General features: G+C 44.8%; 1 protein-coding gene across 1 annotated transcript in view; it reads left to right on the forward strand.

Moving 5' to 3' along the window:
- Positions 1-19,395, forward strand: part of ADCY8 (adenylate cyclase 8) — a gene marked incomplete at its 3' end in the record, with an annotated part of 277,169 nt that overhangs the window by 217,508 nt on the left and 40,266 nt on the right. Inside the window, exons 8-9 of the mRNA XM_088449701.1 lie at positions 6,527-6,724; positions 16,850-16,950. Coding sequence (XP_088305827.1) covers positions 6,527-6,724; positions 16,850-16,950 — 299 coding nt within the window. The remainder of the gene's footprint in view (positions 1-6,526; positions 6,725-16,849; positions 16,951-19,395) is intronic.

Genomic DNA, 19,395 nt, shown 5'->3' on the forward strand with positions numbered 1-19,395 from the left:
CGATTTTACTTAGGTGTAGCCTGTAATAGAATCATTGCCTTTTTATTTTGTAAGTAACACTTATGCTGCGTACACATGGGATGACTTGCTCGATCATCGATATCGTTGAAGGATTTTTTTCTATTTAAAATTGAACGATTTCGTTGCACGATTTCAAAAATCAAAGATATGACGATCTCGTTATCGTTCATATCGTTGACCAAAAATCGTCCCGTGTGTACGCAGCTTAACAAGTAAAAAAACCACACAGCAGGGACAAATGTAGGATTTCAACAGCGGGGGGTTTCCGTATGCTTCCTTTAGATACTTAGTAAACTGCCACAATACTGAAAGCATAATACTTTTTTTGTAATTACATTTGTTGTACATACATACTGTATAGTTGTGTCCCATATGCCCCACTATACACACAGTCTAACCTAGTGAGATTAATAGTATATGTACAAGGGTGAAATGTTTTTTTTTTTTTCACACTTTAACATAACACATTGGGCAAAATTTCCTAAGCGGCAGGTTCTAAACCTCGGCGGTTTGGTGGCGGTTTAACGGCGGGTTCTAAATCCCGGGGGTTTGATGGCGGTTTGACGGCAGTTTCTAAATGGCAGCCCTGTTCTATTCTGTTCTTTCTAATATTGTGTTTTGCAGTGGTTTTGCTATCCACAGATTTACTAACGCCAAAACCGCAGTCAAAACAAATTTTAGAATAGAATAGAACAGGGCTGCCATTTCGAAACCGCCGCCAAACCGCCGCCAAACCCCCGGGGTTTAGAACCCTTCGCTTAGTACATTTTGCCCATTACCTGCAGCTGCATCCACCACACAGTGGTCAAAATTTACTAAGTGGCGTGTTCTAAACCCCGGCGGGTTGGTGACGGTTTGACGGATGGTTCTATTCTGTTCTAAACACCGGGGGTTTGGTGGTGGTTTTGCAGCGGTTTCTAAATGACAACCCTGTTCTATTCTATTCTAAAATGTGTTTTGACTGCGGTTTGGCGGCGGTTTTGCTATCTGCAGATTTACTAAGGCCAAAACCGCTGAAAAGCCGCTGCAAAACTGCAGTCAAAACACATTTAAGAATAGAAAAGAACAGGGCTGCCATTTAGAAACCGCCGCAAAACTGCCACCAAAGCCCCAGGGTTTAGAACAGAATAGAACCCGCCATCAAACCGCCACCAAACCGCCAGGGTTTAGAACAGAATAGAACCCGCCATCAAACCGCCACCAAACCGCCGGGGTTTAGAACCCGTCGCTTAGTAAATTTTGCCCAGTGAGTGTTTCAGGTATGTTCAGGGTGGACTGCATTAACTAGGCAGCAAAATCTGTACATTTACCATAGGAACTGAAGTTGCTTCAGCTACCATGTGCTCAGTGCCACTCTCTGTACACCAACTAAGCAGCTCTTGTTTATGTTTTCATTAGCAAAAGGAACCATCATATGCCAAGGTCACCTCAGCTCAGTCTCTCCACTGCTCCGCCCTGCCCCCCCTCCCTTCTCTGTCTCCTGGTCCGCCCCTCGCTCTGTCCCCCTCTATTTCTGCCGTCCTGCCCATGCTCTGTCCCACCCCTCTCCCTCTCTGACTGCTCCTCTGTTCTTCTCTGCCACCCTGCTCCATCCCGCCCCTTCCCACCCACAGTTGCAGTGTACTTACATATCCCTGGTGGGTCCTCCTCCTCTCTGGCTAAGCTAAGGTCTATCCTGTCAATCGCAGCAGTGGGAGCCATTGGAGGAGCGGCTCGTGTCTCGGCTCCCGCTGCGCATGCATGTGGGAGACGGGACAGACCTTAGCAGAACATTACATATGGTTACCTAGTGTGTTTCCTCCGATATAATAAATACTCGAAGCTTTCAAATATACAATCACAGCCAATATTACACACACCTGTGCTTGACGGTGGACTGCCACTATAGATCCTAAAAGCAGCTTGTGCAAGGGATACTGACAGGATTGACAGATACACAGAAAGGACTGGGACTAAGGGGTCTAGTTACTAAGCAGTGTTAGGAGACCGAGTGAAAAGTGATAAGGTGCCAGCCAATCAGCTCCCAACTGTCATCTCACAGGCTGTGTTTGAAAAATGACAGTTGGGAGCTGATTGGCTGGCACCTTATCACTTTTCACTCTGTCTCCTAACATTACTTAGTAAATAGATCCCTAAGAGTCACTGACAGAACAGACAGACATATAGGCGGGACTGAGAGACAGACGCACGGGCAATGCTAAAAGACATACTGGCAGGTCAGGCAGTGCTCTCTCACCCTTTAGTGAGTTCTCTCCTCCCAAAGCTGTTTGCTGGAAGCAGCTTCTTGGTAACATACAGCAGACCATCAGCACATAACTGGCCTGTTCTGTTGCTTTCTGATATTGCCTCAGCCCTCCCCTTTGTGGACAGGTCTCCTGCAGGGTCCATAACGCCTGAGAGCCCTGCACATTTCCACATCTCAGATCCTTTATTAAAGAACACGTCACCCAAAACTTGCACTGTAGTTTTGGGCGCAGTTGATTATGTTAAGATAAAACCTAAAGTTTTTCTAACCTGGGGTTTGGTGTTCTGATCTGGCAGGTTCCCTTAAACCTTCAAAGCACCACGCCTGCTCTGTGCTACTAGGCTGGTGAGGCTGTCTTTGAACAATGACAGTTAGGAGCTGATTGGTTGTTACTTTATCCCCGTCCACTTTATCACTCTCCAAAGTTTAGTACATAGACCCCTAAATATTACAGAATATTATTCTATGTTCAAACATCAAACACGCAGAGAAAGAGTGTAGGATAAAGTTTGCTGTGAACAGGATACTGTATGTAACCTTTATTTATAACATGACATGGATGATTAGCAATCAAGATCCTACAAGAGAGTCACTAACACATCAAAGAGAGAGAAAACAGTGATATCTTAATCACAGCGCCACCTACTGAACCTCCCTTACAGCTTCTCATCTTGTGCTTAGCCTATAGCTGCTGCTCTACGCCAACATTTAATTTTTAGGCTAAAATAAACAAAGGGTTTTTTTATCCATTTTAAGGCATGAAAAACCTGGGAGAAAAAGACCTGGCTGCCTTTGATGTATAGATATAGATATACATTTAATTTATATAGTTATATTGTTTACAACTCTCACAGCTATAGTGTTAAAAAATGCTTCACAATATATGACTGCCATGGAAACTGCAGTGATGATATGACAAACTATAAATCAGGGGCTGAGCGTAGAATGCTCCTAGCTGTTGAGACTTCAGTGTCCCAGAGACAGGACCCCCACTGTGTGTTTCTGGCATGTACAATCCCAGCAGGAAGAGAGTCGCAAGAACTGGATTCTTCCCACTTTACTGTGATAATGTGAAAGTGCCCTAATGAAGTATTTAAATGTTACACTAACAGGATAATTTTCTCCTGTCATATCGAACACAGTACAAACATTTGCCTAACAGCACATTACCTAAATATATCCAATCTATGGATGGGAAGTGCAGATTACTTTTGTGTCATTAAATGGTTATAGCTCAAGGTAAAACGCATTCAGATTTATTACATTGGGCCCAAATATTCAATATATTTTGGGGGTATCTTTTTTATTTTTTTTGGAAAACAAACACAAATTAACGTAATAAGAATAAGGCTCATTTTTAATTGAGACATTAATAACCTGATGAATACTCTTGGTTTGCAGCATTGCCCATTTAACCTCTTACCCCTATAGGGGTGAGCATTGAGCATTGTTGGGCTTCTGTAAGTATCGTTGGAGTGTTCACCCACACTTACAGTGTGTTTTATTGAAAATGCTCCTTAGTGTATTAACAATTATAAGTAATCAATAGGCAAAACCAATAGATCTGAGTACCAAAGAGTATAAATGCAATGCTCATCTGACAGCAATATCCTGGATACCTCAGTGGCTCTGGTCTGAAAAGGATATAGTATGTTTAGTAACCACTTCCGTAGCGGTAACTCTGATAGGTATATTTAATTACAGATGTGTCTTAACACACATCCTTTATGTGCCATATGGTTGCGATTCTGTGCTGTGTACTTTTTCCTCAATTTTGCAACTTTTTCCTCAATTTTGCTACTTTTTCCTGCTACTTTTTCCTTTATTGTGCTACTTTTTCCTCAATTTTATATCTTAGTTCACAAATAGTGTATTACTGTAGGTACTAAGGATGAGTTTTTTTGTAGCCAAGTATAAAGCTGCAGATTATGCATAACGATGGCTGATGCATGTTACAGTATCGGACATGTTTTTTGCTACGTCTTCCTCAATTTTGCAACTTAGATTGCAAATAGTATAGTATACTAGGTACTTAGAATGTTTTATTTTTTTGTTGCAAAGGAATTGTTCTACTGTTAGCTCGCTTATAGTGTACTAGATACTTAAGATTAGTGTTTTGGCGAGGCTAAGTAGCAAAGTCGGTGGTGCAATAAACAGGCTGTTTGTTGTGATTTGAGGATAGGTGTATGTGGACACATTTGTATAATAGATGCAATAAATTGCGTGTACATGTAAACATAAAACAAAAGGCTTACTGTACCTAAATTCTAGAAGATCACAAAGCAACATTCAATATCCAAAGGGATTCAGTTACACAGTTTGAAATAACCAAGGGGAGTCACGACACGTTTCGTCTGTCTCACACATCCTCAGGGGGTAAATAGCTGCTATAATAGCTGCATTATTTATAGGTTAATGGAGCCACATAATACAATCCAACGTCAGTATTTTCCACCAACGCAAGTACCAGAAGTGATCTGTATGATGTCCATCACAATATTAAACAATGACATCTCCTGCATGGCCATATGTAGACAAATTTTGGCCAACGTAAGCGTCTACATATTAACGACGGCACAAATCAGAGATGTCAAGTAGCTGTCAACAGTGCCACTATATTAATTGAAGTTAAATAAAATGTATACACAGTGTTAGAGTTAAGATTTTTAATTGAAAGCACACATCTGATTGGTTGCTATGAATTACCATGCAATAAATGTCTAAATGTCCCCAAATGTCACTTGAATGATAATGAATGATAAATATAGGACGCTATTTTTTTTTCTCCTAACTTTTAGTGTTATTTTATCGGAGTTCCCAAGGCGAAAAAAACCCACAAAAAACTAAAAACAGAACACAACTTTGTTTCTTGAAAATAAAGGATGTTTTGATATTATCCTTTTAAAAGTATCTGCTTTAAGAAAATCATTTTTATTGCCACCCACATATATTTTTCAGTTTAGTCCAATGTACTGTAAATCACTTAATACTGTGACAAAAAAAAGATAAGGCTTTCAACTGCTGCAGGGGAAAATGTGCATTTTCTGTACATAATGCCCAATAATATTCATTTTTCATCTGATTTCCCTGTAGTCACTACTGGAAAAGGAGCTTTTGAAGAGGTTAATTGATAACTTTCTCCTACATTGGCTTTTTAGCGGTAATGTAATTTACTGCTGCAATTAGATCATTCCTAAGGCTTTATTCAATACAATGGGGGCAGTTAAAAGAAGATTCTTGTCCTCATCGGAAACATTGTATCAGTTAACAAAAGGCAAGTTGGTTAAATTGCCATTTCAAATTTATAACCTATATGTCATTGAGCACTGAGATTTAATGATTGTGTTTTCCATTAATGGAATTCAGAATAAATCCACAGTATAAAAACGAACAAAACCAACGTGATATTCATTGGGGGTGGTTCAATTATTCTTTAATGTGTGTGTTATAACCAAAGAATATTATCGGCGGATGACGTGAAATAGATTATAGGAGGTGATGACGTGAAATAGATTATAGGAGGTTTAGACACCTATTGGGACTTGTAATTCCAGATTCTGATTTTAAATGGTATAAAATCACATAAAAAATTAAAAAAAAAAAAATCTGCAAGCGCCACTTTTATAGACTAATAATTTGAAAACTGTGCCTGCACCAAATCCATTTTGGGACACATCTCAATTCCAGTCCCTGTCAAATATAAAACTGAAACCAAGCCCTAATTTGCATATTTAAATGAGGCTACAATTATGTCTGTCATTTTAGCTTTTGGAAGCCATTACTGCAGTCTGTGTTTAGCTGACAAAACCTGCATTCTTCAGCTGGATTGTAAACCAAATCATTGTAGGGATAGTAGAAGTCTATAGGAATCTACTATCTGATTGGACGCTAGGGGTTATAGCACTTTTCATCTACTTGCACCATTTTATTAAGAACGTGTCCATTGCCTGTGTACAACGGTGGCGGCCATTTTGCATGTTGAACCAAAGCTCAGCCCACCCATGCACTGAGAACCAGTGACATCAAAGTACGAATACTACTCATGAGTATTGGTTCAACCCCACATAATAACTGTCCCCACGTTGTTTGGGTTATGGGTACACCATACAAAGGACCTCATAGTGCTTTCCTGGACTGGTTCATTTTATAAATTGCATGGAATGCTGTTGTGACTTGCAATGCAAAACGTGACCTAAAATATTGCATTTTAACTTGAGGGGACAAGCAGGTTTTATGTTTTTTGCATGTGCTTTCCCCTAGACTCTGGCTGCTCTAACAAGAAATTCAATAAATCTGCTTCCAAATCATCTTGCACAAGCTTTGCATGTCCAGTCTGGGCCTGAGGAGATTAACAAGCGAATAGAACACACCATCAACTTACGGAGTGGAGATAAATTGAGAAGAGTGCATATCAAGCCTTTCTCACTGATGTTTAAAGACTCCAGCCTGGAGCATAAGGTAGCTGGGTCTCAAGAGCAAAACATATATGTAATGGGTCTTTATTTTAATTAAAAAAAAAAAATTGTCAAGCATTCGAAAGATCCATGCTGTTTTGTAAAATATTTCATCCATGCTGTATTGTAAAATATCCAACCCCCCCTTTCCCGAAACTGTGTTCTCCTCGTGCTTCAAGTTATTGTGTGAAGCATTAGGACTTTTGGATCAGTATGAAGTAAAACCTCTCACTCTGTGAAGGTTCTAATGAGTAATGGGTCATAGCCAGGGGCGCCGAGAGGGGGCGGGTGCAAATTACCCTGGCTTGCTGGAGGGGCCCGGGTCCGGCACCGCCGCCCTTCCCTTCTACATCACAGCAGCCCAGCACACGCTGCTGTTTGCTGGGCTGCAGCGGGAGACTGCTCGCAGCTGCTAAGCAGAAGCTGGAGCAGTCTCCTATACTTATGGGGGGGAGCGATAAAGCTCATCGGCCCCCCCATTGGCTATGCGCTGGCCCGAGGGGCTCACAGCGCCCCCTCCTAGCGAGCTGCGCTGCTAAAATGTTTTTGTTTTCTGTGGTGTTTTTTCCTAAGGGGGCGTGGCCACGCCTCCCGCAATTAGGCCACACCCCCTGTCACCCAGGCCCGGCGCGGCTCTTGGTCATAGCCTCTGGCGTATCTCTGAAAACCTACCAATACTTTCTTTGACTCTAGGCATGATTCAGAGATTTACGCAATGGCGATATTTGCGCAGATCGAGCGATTGTTTGCCATTGCGCATGCATGTACTCTACACTGTGCTGGTGCAGCAATTGTTTTACAATTGCATTTGCGTAGAGGATCCAGGGCCTGATTCGCTACGGATCTCAATTCTGCTTATACGCACGCACCACAGTTGCTAATATCAGCGGTGCTATTTAAATATGTGCATTCGCATTGCGATCGCAGCCTGACATAATGACGCCCACTTCCCCTTACTCGCATCCGTATACTTGGCCAACATAGCGAAACCATCGGTAACAACGAGTAACATCGGACCCACACGCACAGTTAAGGCAGGTCAGACCTCACTCAGGAATTGCTAACTTCAGCGCACGCTATGAGACTTCAGGAGGCGGCTAATTTATGCACGCCAATGCAAGAGCATTGCAACGCACTGGCACGCCTGCGTTCGCCTGACCCACCCCCCCGTCACCACCCACAAACAGCACTTCCTGTCACTCACTCTGCTCTGGGACTGTGGCCCTGATTCAGAGCCGGACGCTCGGACAGAGCGCTCGCTCTGAATCAGGGCCGGGCTATTTTTTTTTTGGAGCGGCCTCCTGGCCGTTCGCATAGCTGTGGGTGACCACCCACAGCTATTGCGAGCGGCAATGATGATGGTCGCGATGGTCAAGACCATCGCGACCATTGGGCTTGCAATGAGACCCTTGTGGTAGGGTCTCGTGGCCGCAAGCCCCAGAGAGCTTTCGGCTCAAGGTGATGTCAGTGGGGCCGCCCCCAAACGGTAGACGTTCTCATGGGAAAGCCTCCGTTTGGCTGGCCACGGCCCTGGCCCACCTACCAAAGGGGGCGAACTGTCACTCACCATCGACAGCTCACCCCCTTTGTTGCGAGACCCGGAGTGCCCGCCGCTATCCGGGTCTCGCGCAGGACGGAGCCGGCTCCGTCGTGCGCATGCCCAGTGGGCCACCATCAACCCAGTTGCGAGCGCTCAGCGCTTGCGACCGGGTCTGAATCAGGCCCAGTGTAGCCTCTGCAATCGCAGTTCCCATTGCAATTGCTAATTCGCGCACTGCGATGCATACGCATGCGCGGAACACAACAATCGACCGATTGCGTGCGTATTAGCCACTGCTTTCCTTGCTGAATCAGGCCCTCAGTCACAAACCGAGTGACAGGTAGTCAGCGTTTGGGGGAGGTAACGGGGCGGCAGTGGGCGGCGTGTCTGACCGTTTAAACGCCATTTTATGGGCGTGCATAAATTAGCCATTGCAATCTCCTCCTCAGCATGAGAGCCCTCTGCGTGTTAGAAGGGACACTGTGCCTGATTCAGACCCGGTCGCGAGCACTGAGCGCTCGCAACCTGGTCGATGGTGGCCCAGAGCGCATGCGCACGACGGAACCGGCTCTGTCGTGCGCATGCGCGAGACCCGAATAGCGACGGCCAAACCGTCGCTCCGGGTCTCACTCCAAAGGGGGCGTGCTGTCGATGTTGAGTGACAGCACGCCCCCTTTGGCGGGCGGGCCAGGGGAGTGGCTGCCCAAACGGAGGCGTTCCCATGTGAACGCCTCCATTTGGGGCCGGCCCCACTGACATCACGAGTGATGTCAGTGGAGAGATTCCGGCTCTGTTAGAGCCGAAATCTCTCTTGGGCTTGCGGCCACGAGACCCTACCACAAGGGTCTCGTAGCAAGCCCGATGGTCGCGATGGTCTTGACCATCGCGACCATCTTCCTGGTCGCTCGCTATAGCTGTGAGTGGTCACCCACAGCTATGCGAGTGGCCAGGAGGCCGCTCTAAAAAAAAAAAAAAACGACCCTGATTCAGAGTGAGCGCTCTGTCAGAGAGTCCGGCTCTGAATCGGGCCCCTCTGGTCAGACTTGCTGCATGGCTGCCCGATCTGCGTCAGTGTTACCGATGTTTTCGCTGGTGCGTGGCGTTGGACGGATATAAGCAGGCAGCAGTGGGCGACCCTATGCTTGGTTACGCTTTGGAAGACATTTGCATAAATTTGCAGCTGCGATTACATTAGCGTTCCTCTCTACACCAGTCCGTCTGACACTAACATCCTACGACCATAGGTTTGCTGCAAAATAGGTTTCGGACATTTCATGTTTTTCGGTAATACTAGTACAGATTCATTGGGACACTTTAATGACCATTGAAAAAAAAAAAAAAAAAACACAATACAATTATAATTTATAACATTTGAGATTTTAAAACTCCACTTAGCTCCTTTTACTCTCTACCCCCTTATTGGCTTTGCCCATTTTGACTCTATGGACAACTCGAGAGTCCGGAAGACCTACAGTAATTCCAGATTTCAGCCGACTGTGTTGTAGTCACTAGATAAGATGATCTGTGATGTATCTGTGGAATATTCTCTGTTGTCTCCTAATAGATCTTCCTTTTTGTAAGTACTGTACTATTAGGGCTATGAAAATGTTGTAGTTTTCTTTTTTTTTTTTAGTAGAAGGTCCTTTGTATTTCTACATCATTCGTACTTTAAGCATGAGGGCATCAGAGTGCATGGGGAAGGTGGGGGGGGCAGTTGGTTGTGTTTGGTATGATGTAGGCTGGTCACGTAATGCGCATGTTTGGTTATTTGGTCAGTGCTTCAAACCACCGCATTTGTGGGTCAAATCAATAGGGGGCCCAAGCAGATTGATAACACAAACAGATTTCATATATTGGCCGAGCCCATGCAGTTTATTACTATCATGTCTGATACCAATCTGATTGGTCCAATTTAATTTTTATTCCGTTGGTTGGTTGTTTTGGCAACACGCTCAGGACTAGGTTGGACCATTTGATTGGAAATTGCCAAACTGACAAAGGGAAAGAATTCGGTTGAGTACGAAGCCATTATTACATGGGAGAACTGACACAGATATCTACCCACAGAAAACCCTATCCTGCATGGATGAGCTCTGGCAAAAGGAAAACAGTCGTCGAAATATGTCTACAGCATTGACTCAAAAGGTTGTCATGCTAATGGAAGTTTTTATGTCAGTTCTCCTAAAAATGACCGAATTGCCAGACCTGACCATTCTACGTGTGACCAGCTTTAGGAAGAAACCTCCATTTTTTGAATGCTTATAAATTATTATTTGAATAAATATTATATATATGTTGATGTCTGTAGGTGAATATATTATGTTTTGTCAATTTCGACAGCATATTCAAATATTCAAGTTAAGTTTAATAATAGTTTGCATTTAATTTGGTCATACAGATCTTGTTTTGCGGTAATTGTTCTCTTGCTATGTGGATAAAGGACCTCATTCAGAGGCGCTCGCAAAAAGCGAGCGCACCCTCTGAATCAGGGCGGCCGCTTTTTTGTTTTAACCCGGCCTCCTGACTGCTCGCTAAGCTATGGGTGACCACCCACAGCTTTTGCGAGCGGCCAGGTGATGGTCGCGCTACGGGGCTTGCGCGTGTGCAGTGCCCCAACATTGACCCACTTGCGAGCGGGTCTGAATCAGGCCCATTGTCTTTAATAAGTGCCTGATACAGAGATGGATACTAATGTCACCTCAGCTGCAAATTTCTATGCAGCCGCCAACGTCTTCGAAAATCGAAACGACTCTGTACAAAGATGCAGAACAGTCGCAGATCAGTCGACAATTGTCCTTCTGAGTAATTCCAGGGTTGCGCAAGAATAGCCGGGGGAACTAAGACCCCGAAGTCATTTTTACTGTGTACAGAATCACAGTCACCCCGAAAACAGTCGCCACTTCCCCGTTGCCACCCATAAATAGTTCCTGCCTGTCACTCACTTTTCAAATGAATCCTCAGTGCGAGCAAGATCGATGAACTCCAATGGCGTAAACTTGACGCATGCGCAGTGTGACTCAGTCGCGTGCACAGACCATCGATAATCTCTCAAATTGCATAAACATCGGCGCTATGTCCATCTGCCAATCAGGCCCTGAATCCTTTTAGAGATCGTCCCCATGTTATATCGTTCCCAATTTATATCGTCCCCATGTTATATCGTCCCCATGTTATATCGTCCCCATATTATATCGTCCCCATGTTATATCGTCCCCATATTATATCAAACAAACTCTGCTCAGCAGCTTAAACTTTTCTGCATGAATAATCAAAGGGAAAACACATTTTGTTATCTTTCAGTATATGGACATTATTATATCCCTTTACCCTTTATTTCAGGAATGCTGCCAAAGACATATGGGCCCTCATTCAGAGCCGTACGCTCTGAATGAGGGCCGGGCTCCATGAAAATGGAGCGTCCTCCTGGACGCTCGTATAGCTGTGGGTCACCACCCACAGGCTATACGAGCGTGCATTGTGATGGCCGCGATGGTCGTGACCATCGCGACCATCGAAATTGCGAGCCGGAGCCTGCGGTTGAGGTTTTCAACCGCAAGCTCCGGAGTGATTTTGGCTCTATCAGAGCCAAAATCACTCCCACTGACATCACTAGTGATGTCAGTGGGGCCGGCTTCTGACGGGAGGCGTTCCCGTGGGAACGCCCCCGTCAGGGAGGCACGCCCCCGGCACGCCCACCAAAGGGGGCGTGCTGTCAATCAACATTGACAGCACGCCCCCTTTGATCGGACACAACGAGCGAAGGACTTTCCTTCGCTCGTCGCGTCTGGCGCATGCGCACGACGGAGCTCCCTCCGTCGTGCGCATGCTCAGTGCATAACATCGACCCACTTGCGAGCGGACAGCCGCTCGCGAGTGGGTCTGAATCAGGCCCATGGTGCGTAGACACGGTACGATCTGTCAGCGATAACGATATCGCTGACTGATTGTCCTGCGCCTTCCCGGTGTGCTGGATGATCGTTATCGTTCATCAGCGTTGATGGCGGGTCCCCTATGTCCTATGTAACCTGGTTGATATCGACCAGATTGGCCTGCATGCACGGGCGATGGTCGATATCGTTCTTGACCATACGTGCCCGCCCACCGCTGGTCGTTGGGCACCAAAAAATGAACGATCTGAACGATAACGATATGGTCGATATCGTTGTGCATTTGTATTGTACCGTGTGTACGCACCATAACTTAGACGTACGCGTATTTAATATGTTGTTTATTTTCTTCAGAGCCGAAATGTCTGTGTAAGGAGAGAGAATGAAGCGATATAGTAACATCAGCAGCTGATGCTTGTACATGACACAGTAATGAGGAAGTGTCTCTGTGGTAAAGGTTTGCGCAAGCGTGTTAAATAGAGAATGCCTTCTCTCTCAGCTGGGTGGCGACGGAGATGATCCGCCTCGGAGTGTTGTGAGAGTATTGGGGACATGTAGGCCGAATTCTATCCTCATTTTTTAGTGTGTGGACGGTGATGAAACGCCTGTGTCAGAGAGATCTTTTACACCCAGCATGGAGTGGGTGTAAGTCCCAAATGCTAATTTCACCAGCTGCAGATGGAAAAACAGTGGGCGGGCCCTGGGGCCACATGCGGCCCCTCATTCCTTCACTTGCAGCTTCCCCAGATCCATCCTATTTTGTTGTCATACCTTATAATTTATTATTATTATTATTATCCTTTATTTATATGGCACCACAAGTGTTCCGCAGCGCCTTACATAGTACATAGAACTAATAAGTGAACAAGAGACAAGTAACTTACAGTACATTACAGTGCAGGACAAGGACACAACTTATATACATTGCTGAAATAGTGATTAAAGCACTCACAATAAGCTGCCGGGAGTTGGCGGTCCCGTGTTAGGTGCCCTAATGGGGAGTAGAGAGTAGAAGAAAATGTAAAGAGAAGCACATGAGGGAAGAGGTCCCTGCTCATGAGAGCTTACATTCACATGCAACTAGGACCAGTTTCTTACCGCTCAGAATTATTTTGCCTCTGCCAAAACCAGCAAGCCCCTCCCTGTACTTGGCACAGCAGTACGTCATAAATGAGATTAAAATGTTTTTCTTTTTTTTCTTTACCATCCATTGCACCACCCTATAGTAAATTACCCCCAAACATCTTTATTTCATATAAGAAAGAAAAAAAAAAATGTCTATCACTAAAACATATACCTGGGGTCTGATGCAGAGGTGCACTTTATGTCGCTGCCTCTAGCGGCCGATGTATCCGGTCTGCGCATGCATCAGTTGCAATGGTTACCGCCGAGAGCCGCAGAATGAATTTGGTCACAGAGGCAATTTAAGTGGACGTTTCTGGGCAGTAACAGGGGCGGGGCTAGCCATACGCGGGCGTGTTGCGGTCAGTGATCACGTCTTAAGATGCAGTTGCCCCCGGCAGCCATGTTCCGATGGAGAAATTGCACCTTCCATAGAGCTGGTGCAATCTTCGATGGTGCGTTCAATGTTGCAGCCGATGGTGCGTTTTAATATGCAAAATGGCGGATTTAGTGCTGCAGTCGCTGGGCGTCTCTGTATGAATCGCTTCGGGTGCAGCATTAGCATAAAGAAACAGTAGTGCTGCGGCAAAAGACGCAGTGGAGGCTGAAATAGCGCGCACCTCCGAATTAGGCTCCGTGTGCGGCCATATTTGTCATATGCACATGCGTTATGGGCTGCATACGCATCTTTACAAACCTATGCACAATTCAGAGTCACGAGTCTCAGCCTTTTCCCTGTGGACGCTAAGTGGGCGTTTCTGGGGATCAAGTGGGCGGCAGCATTGCAGACACACGCAAGAGATTTGTCTTGTCTGTGTGCCATGGGTGTGCAGCCAGAGATTTCTCACTATTCTGACGTGGGTATGCCTTCTGTATGCCAAACTCAAGCGCCAATGGTAATGATAATGGTAATGGCTGCTCTCATGTGCTGAAAAATGTGGGACGATGCGTATGAATTAGGACATGCATATACTGCATCGGTATTCTGTTTGCGGGCCATTTGCATTCAAATGGCTACTGTACGACTACTCAGAACAAAGCCGCGTATCCACTAAGCAATTAAAATGAGCGATTGAACGATAACGACATTGTTATCATTCAATCGCTCATTAATCGTTCACAAATAGGGCAAAAAAATTCGAAAACGACCAGCGATGCGCGCTCCCGCTGGCCGTTTCTGACATCAATCATCGCCTGAACATGCCGGTCAGTCTGCCAATAACGCCAGATTGATTATGTTCGGGGATGAGGGAGGGTGCCTGCACTGAACGACGTATCGTTCAGTGTAGGCACTATACAGGATGAGGAACGACTGTACGATTATAATGTTGTAATCGTACTGTCGTTCCTCTATCTGCTAGTGGATACGCGCCTTAAGGCCCTTTACGTCTTAAGAATCCTCTATGCAGCCCTGAAGATAGATTTGGCGGGTGGTTAGATTAAAGGCACACTACAGTTTTGTTTTTTTCATATTTATGTTCTATGCAGGAAAGTGAATGTGAAACTGTACCTTCTTTGAACGCAGTATGTATACAGTTTTCAGACATCGTGTGATTCTTTTCCATATATGCGCCACACAGTCATAGATGTCCTGACTGTGGGGGAAGGGGGACAACAGTCACCTTGATCAAAATTGCTAGCATACACATTAAAAAAATAAGCCTATGTCCTGTTACCAAACCCGACCTCAGATAACAGCAAAAAAAAATTCTCCAATGAACCCTGAAATTATTAGCCCAAATTTAATACAGAGACCCTACATTGTCTTAAAAGTCCCTATAATTTATTAAAGGCTCTCACCAACCCCACATTCCATTCATGGCCCTTACATTTAATAAAGTTCCCAACAGTAAATGAATACCTCCCACAAGACCGCACTAACATTAAAACTAGCTAACCAGGCCCTACAGTATATAACATGTTCTCCACTCCACCAGCCCTTCACATACCGTAATTTCTCCTGTGACTGTGTAGACCAGGGGTCTTCAACCTCGGCCCTCCAGCTGCTGTGGAACTACACATCCCAGCATGCACTGCCACCTTTTTGATATAACAGCATGCTAAAAATATGGCAGTGCATGCTGGGATGTGTAGTTCCACAGCAGCTGGAGGGCCAAGGTTGAAGACCCCTGGTGTAGACTGTTCGGTCTGTCTCCTCTGAAGTTTCTGCACCAGCCTTGCAAAGAGGAGAGAGGGAACGAAGATAATGAGAGAATGGAAAGGGTAAAGAAGAGGAGGAGAATAGTGAGAGGGCAAGATGAAGGGAGAGGAGAAGAGCAGCGTATCCTTATGCACTTCTCTACTCTAAGATGCATACAAGGAGTCAGCTAATCTTAGGGGAGGGAAATGCACAGCAATCGGAGGGCCAGCCGCACTTTGGTTGGGTGACTGGTACAAATACATCCCTCCAAACTGTCCCTAATTAGGCAAGATAATCCAAATTGTAGGGCTCTGTCCAGCCATCCTGCCCATGGACATATTTGTCCTGCAGTGCGAAAGTAGAGAAGTATGTCACATTCACTGCCGCTCTGCATAATACCTAATGGCGAAACGCGCATTACCATTTCGGTCCATCGTATTGGCAATATGAGTCCATTAAATGAGGAGTTGATATGATTGTTATGACTGATTAACATTAGTGCTCAGAATCTGCCGTAGGAGGCAGGAGAGCTAGAGATGTGTGCGAGTGCCGCAATTAACTGGTTGAGTAGGTAATGACTTATGCGAGCAATGAGTAAGATCACGTACTAGCTAGATGTCAGGGGGTTATTAGGAGACAGATGAATCTGGCTATCTCCTGTTATGCTATTCAGAATAATAGAGTCAGCTATTAACCTTTAAGTGATGGTGGGTGTAGTTTATATGTGAACACGTGAGGGGAAAGATATAATGATGACTAAAGCACCAAGGGTGTGGAGTTTATTGCTGCATATTATATATTAGACATATAATGCTAATTTGAATATAACTTAAAATGAAGGTACAGTAATACGGACAGTGTGATTGTTGTAGCCTACTGACATCCTTCTTAGACCTAGAAGTTCAGTCTACAAAGTCAGGCAGACCCTACACATAGTGAACAGAATCAGTATAGAACATAAGGTTACTGTTACAAACGGACACACGTATTCTTAGTTGCACACATGATGTGCAGGCGATGAAGCGATTGCACCACCCCATGCTCCTCCATTGGCCAGCGCAGCCGTCACCACCATCATCGGCAGTTACGCCTACCCCATACTAGGTGCAGACCACTTTGTGTATGATCGCCTGTTCAGCGGTTGCAGCAATACAACAGGGACACATATATACCTCTGTAGAGCTCGTAAGTTTGGCAAAGATGTGTATGCAGACCGCAGCGCATGCTCAGTTCAGTAAAGACCGCCAGGCGCGGCTGCATTCGGACTTGCATGTGACGCAATGCACTGTGTTTTAACGTTATATATAAAAATTTATTTTGCCTTGAGTAACAGACAGAAAAAGGAGTTGTCACCAACAATGTAGCGTATTTATTATATGTGGGGGGGAAAGGGAATTGCTTTTAGACTATCTTAATTTTTGTTGTTTGTTTATTTTTCAGTATTCTCAAATGAGGGACGAAGTTTTCAAATCCAACTTGGTGTGCGCATTCATGGTTCTTATTTTTATCACGGCGATCCAAAGCTTGCTTCCTTCATCCAGGTAATTTCCATGTGACTTTTCCATGTCTTGTGTTTAGAAAACGTGTATAGAATTGTCAGGGCTATTCTATCTCCCCATTCCGTGACTTTGCAGGGGATGGAGTTTTCATGCAGTGCATTAAGCAGCTAGCTAAGTATTGTTTCAGGAACTGAATGTTGGACTTCCTGCCTGTGGGCAAAAAAATTATAGCTCATGAGTCTCAAGTCAGCTCAGTTTCGGTAGTGACAGATGAGTTGGGTACGGGATGCCGGTGCTCGGAATCCCAGCGGTCAGAATCCCAATGCCAGCATCCTAACCCTCCCCCTTTCCTTACCCCTAACCTCCCTTCCCAGTGCCTAAACCTGACCTCCCCCCTAGTGTCTAAACCTAACCTCTCCTGCACCCTAAACCTAACCCTCCCCCCTTAGGGCCTAACCCTAATCCTCCCCCTTAAATTCCTTAACCTAACCCTGCCCCTAAGCCCACAATTTACCATCTGGATGCCGGCGCCAGGATTCTGACAGGTGTCAAGATTCTTGTGCCGGCATTTTTAGCGTCGGCATCTCGCACGTCGAGATTCTAACCAGATCCCATGACAGATATATATGGGAATAATCTATAAAAACTTTAAACTGGTATTATAGATAATAGCACACAATTTGATATAATATACCATGATTTTGCCAACATAATTCTGCTAATCACCGTAAAATACTGTAATAACAAAAAAAAACATTTTTTGTGACAACTTCATGCAAATATTTCACCGCCAAGTTCCAGGACACCCTGGAGGCTTCATGTAAATTGGTAGCTGGGGTGGTCACCCAGGGGCACCCAAACACTGAGGGGCTCCCACATATGGCTACATCACCAGCATAGGAAGCACTGTGGCATAGATGAACTGGGGTATCTGTGAGGGATAATGTGAACTGGGGGCACTACAGTGTCTGTAACACATTTGTGGCGCTGGGAGTATTTACACATTAGACATTTTAATAACTTTGCCATCATATTACATTGACAATTTTACTGGTGGGGATCCCCACAAGTTGGTTTTCCCGGGGCCCCCACAAACCTAAATCCAGCCTTGACACAATATTAGCCTCAGCAGGGCCACATACACAGGCTAGATTTATTTGTGTGGCCCCGAAGCTTGTGTAGCGCCTCATTCAACTACATGGAGCAGAAAGCACAATTCGACCTGGCAGAGCTGACCATTTTGGGTTACATAGTTGGCGATGTCGGGCAATAATATTAAAAGAAGCACCCAATGAATTGTTCATTTTTGCGCATGCTGTGAATCTGCTGGCCTGTGGCTGTCAGAGCATGGAGGAACATATAGTAGCATGGCCACTGACTATTGCATGGTCACTGGCTGATTATTGCATGGTCGCTGGCTGATTATTGCATGGCCACTGACTGATTATTGCATGGTCACTGGCTGATTATTGCATGGTCAGTGGCTGATTATTGCATGGTCACTGGCTGATTATTGCATGGCCAGTAGATGATTATTGCCGGCCTGCTAGTGGCAGCAGAAACTAGTAAGTAAAGTAAAATGTGTCCTATATATCTACACTTGTTGCTGTACTTATTTAACGCACATTTTCTGTAAATTTAACACTAGATCATTCTGTTTAATAATATTACAGGTTCGGTGCTGCTCTGGTTCCATGTGCAATAAAGATAAAGAAATGGCTCAAAACTATAAATAATAAAAACTACTATCACCAATAATAATAATAATAATAATAATAATAATAAAAAAAATGACATAACTAAAAATGAAATAACTGTTTATCATATGGCTAAGTCTAGTATAATGTTCAAAAGGCCTATCCCCTCATACATTATTTTTTTCCCCACGTGAGTTTCCAGACTGTGGGGTCTATTTACTAAGCAGTGTTAGGAGACAGAGTGAAAAGTGATAAGAAAGTGATAAGGTGCCAGCCAATCAGCTCCCAACTGTCATTTTTCAAACACAGCCTGTGAGATGACAGTTGGGAGCTGATTGGCTGTCACCTTATCACTTTCTTATCACTTTTCACTCTGTCTCCTAACACTGCTTAGTAAATAGACCCCTAAATATGTGTATAGTGACATACTTTATAATAGTCGCCTTAGGGGTCTATTCATGTACCAGTGAGAAGCCCTTTATCAGTGATAACAGGGCTTTTTTTTACCGCTTTCTCCAATTCTTAGAAGGGGTTACCATGGAGAAATCTGAGATTTCTCCCGCGGTGCCCCTGCTGAGTACACAGCTGATTGCCCGCTGCCTCTACACCCCCCACACGGACGGACGGCTGGCTCTGCCGCATCAGCCATTCTGTCCAGTATGTGTGTGTATATATAATATATACACACACCATTGACTCTCCATTGCCCCCAGCTCAAACCCTCCCCCCCCCTCGTGTACCGGGGCCGCAAACCTCCCACCCCAGGTATGATCACCTGCTCCCATGGATC

Source organism: Taudactylus pleione, unplaced genomic scaffold (assembly GCF_031769625.1).
Source record: "Taudactylus pleione unplaced genomic scaffold, aTauple2 ptg000493l, whole genome shotgun sequence".
NCBI lineage: Eukaryota > Metazoa > Chordata > Amphibia > Anura > Myobatrachidae > Taudactylus > Taudactylus pleione.